The sequence below is a fragment of the Sesamum indicum genome, linkage group LG10 (assembly GCF_026168435.1).
Source record: "Sesamum indicum cultivar Baizhima isolate 11 linkage group LG10, ASM2616843v1, whole genome shotgun sequence".
Classification (NCBI taxonomy): domain Eukaryota; kingdom Viridiplantae; phylum Streptophyta; class Magnoliopsida; order Lamiales; family Pedaliaceae; genus Sesamum; species Sesamum indicum.
The window spans coordinates 3618497-3621346 of record NC_142666.1 but is presented as its reverse complement, the minus strand read 5'-3'; the positions used below and the strand labels follow the sequence as shown (position 1 = coordinate 3621346).

Sequence of the window (2850 nt, the reverse complement as noted above, 5' to 3'; positions counted from 1 at the left end):
TTAAATAAGGGAAAAAATTCTGTAATTTTTTTGCTTACATCAGCATTTTTCATTTAAAACCTAATAAAATACGGTCATATGTAAACTAGAAATTTAATGAGGGGGTATAAGTATTATTTTAAAACTTTTCTGGGGAAACGTGTCATTTCACTTTTTAAAAATGGATTTTAAGTGTATTTAAGTTCAAATTATATAATATGCATCATACTTAATATAATTGATATTTAATTAATTAATAATAATAATTATTATTATTTCCCTAATATTACATATTTTTGTAGTAAGTAGATAGAAAGTTAGAAAAATTGAGGCTTACCAAACATTAGCTGTGGAGTGGCGTAGGTGAATTGGTCTTCACTGGAAAGCCACGAATTAGCCCAAACACACACACTCCTGAACCCTCAAATCTCCAACTAAACCTAAGCAGCAATCCCCCACCCACCCAACCCAACCCAACCCCCCCACCCATATATAGATATATATAAATCGGAGATGGCCTCCGCCGGTGACCCCAGCGCCGCCGCCGCCGCAGCCGGTAATATCTTCAACGAAGACGAAGACCTACTAGAAGACGACGATGACGACGAGAGTTCCGATCACGACGAAGACGATTCCGCCTCCTCTGCCGCCCTGGCCGTTGATCGGCCTCCTCCGTCGACGTCTGCTGCTCAAGTGACGATCGCCGTGCCTGGTATCCCCGATCCCCTTCTGATTACGAAGCAGCAGCAACAACAGGAAACCATGATTACGAAGAAACCAGCGGCGCTGCCCGACGAGTCCCGGAAGCTCTTCCAGCGTCTATGGACCGATGAGGACGAAATTGAGCTCTTGCAGGGATTCCTTGACTACACAACCCAGCGCTGCGGGCCCCACAATTCCTCCCAGCAGCACCACCACGATACGACAGCTTTCTATGACCAGATCAAGAGTAAATTCCAGCTTGATTTCAACAAAAACCAGCTTGTCGAGAAGCTCCGGAGGCTGAAGAAGAAGTACCGGAATGTGATTAACAAATTTGGCTCCGGGAAAGATTACACCTTCAAGAGCCCCCATGATCAGGCCACTTTCGAAATCTCTTCCAAAATCTGGGGTAGCGCTGCTGTCAACGGCTCCTCCGCCTTTCGTGCTGCTCCTGCGGCTATCGAAGAGGACGATGACGACCTCAACACCCCCAATTTCGCCGATTGTCAAAGCCCTAACCCTAATGGAATTGATGTAAATAGCAAAACCCCGCGCCCCAGGAAGAGGAACCGAGCCGGAGTGGTAAAACTCGAGGACAAACCGCATCATGCCCCAGTCAATAGTAATATCAATAACAATCAGTCGCCAGCAGTGGTGACGCCAATGGCTGCTCCGGTGGTGGGCGCGGGGATAACGGGATCCCTGTCAACTGTAATTGAGGAGACTGTGAAGAGTTGTTTGTCACCGATTTTCAAGGAGTTGTTGAGCAATTCGCTGAATTCCAATCTGAATCCCAGTGGGCCATGCTGTGGACATGGGTTTGGATTGGCAAGAAGTCCAATACCGTTGTGTTTTGCCGGAGCCACAGTGGGTGGGGATAGACAGACCAATGACAGGTGGAGGAAGCAACAGATATTGGAATTGGAGGTGTTCTCTAAGCGTTTGGAATTGGTGCAGGATCAGATTAGAGAGCAATTGCAGGAGCTTAGGTCCATGGGTAATTGATTGACAACTTTCTTTGGCAGTAAGTGTATTTGTTGTGTTTCATTTTCTTTTCTTAACCTCTTTGATCTTATATATAGATTATTAGGTGGTTGTTGATAAATGTGAAACTGCAGATCCTGCTAGACTATGATTGGTGAATAAATGACTTGAGATTGTTCAGCCCTTTGATGGCTTGCAGACATATCTTCAGATTAATGCTGGATAATTTGACATATACATTGGGATCTACTAGTTCTGGCTCTGGCGTTTGGGCCTGCTAATTAATAGCTTTAAGGTATAAGTGTAGCTACTTAGTGAAACAATTTCCTATGATGGCAAGTAGGAAAGTCAAGATTTAGAATCTTGTGATGCTAAATAAGTAATTGTTTTTGATGGCTTGTCTTCATAACAGGGATTGCAATGTGTATGTTTTCTATTTCTTCCCTCATTATGATCCGCCGCCCATCACTTCTACAATTGGAAGCAAAGGTCTCTGTGTTTAGTCCGAAGTTTCCAGGGCCTGGTCTTGTACTCTCTTCCATGGTGTAAACATTGTGTGGATGCTCATTAGTGAACCCTTTGACCTGTAAAATGGAGAATTAGTTAGTGTTTTGTGTGAGTGATATTAGGATCATGCTACTAATATTTATCTTTGTTCTATATAGGGCTTAAAATGTCATAACAGAACATAAAATCACCTTATGTTGTACTGGATCTGAATTGCTGAATGAACTTGGAACAGAGGTAGCCTATGTGAATGATTCTAATGCATCAGTGCATAGTTTGTTTTAGATTCCTTCTACATTTTTGGGTGAAAACTTTTTGATGCACTTTCGAATCGGTTTTAAAAGGAAAAGTAGGACCATGGGGGAAGTAAGCTTTCTCACAACAAAGAACCATTTGGTTTTCACTTGAATTTATCTATCTGGATTGATTTATGGTTTGCTAAAAGTTATGATTTTGAATCTTATGCCAATCTTCGGAATGCTTCAATTAATACAGGTCTACTATAGATGCATTTCTGTTTTGGCCACACAGAATTCGTTAAATACTGTTTTTCTTGACTTGGTATCTTAGAATTCTAAAATATCTGTATAAACTAAATGTGGATGAGTTCAGAAGAAAGTATCCACAACCTTAGTATTGTTTCGTGAGATGCATCACGAATGAATGATGTGTTAGTCA

General features: G+C 42.0%; 1 protein-coding gene across 1 annotated transcript; it reads left to right on the top strand.

Moving 5' to 3' along the window:
* Positions 1 to 345: 345 nt before the first annotated feature.
* LOC105172444 (putative transcription factor At3g04930) lies at positions 346 to 1849 on the top strand. Its single transcript, XM_020697298.2, has 2 exons — positions 346 to 1705; positions 1800 to 1849. The coding sequence occupies exon 1, from the start codon at positions 493 to 495 to the stop codon at positions 1684 to 1686; it is 1194 nt and encodes a 397-aa protein (XP_020552957.1). The 5' UTR covers positions 346 to 492; the 3' UTR covers positions 1687 to 1705; positions 1800 to 1849.
* The last annotated feature ends 1001 nt before the right edge of the window (positions 1850 to 2850 follow it).

What these genes read in the sequence shown, in the direction of transcription:
- LOC105172444 (XM_020697298.2), top strand. Translation starts at nt 493, where the DNA reads ATGGCCTCCGCCGGTGACCCCAGCGCCGCCGCCGCCGCAGCCGGTAAT.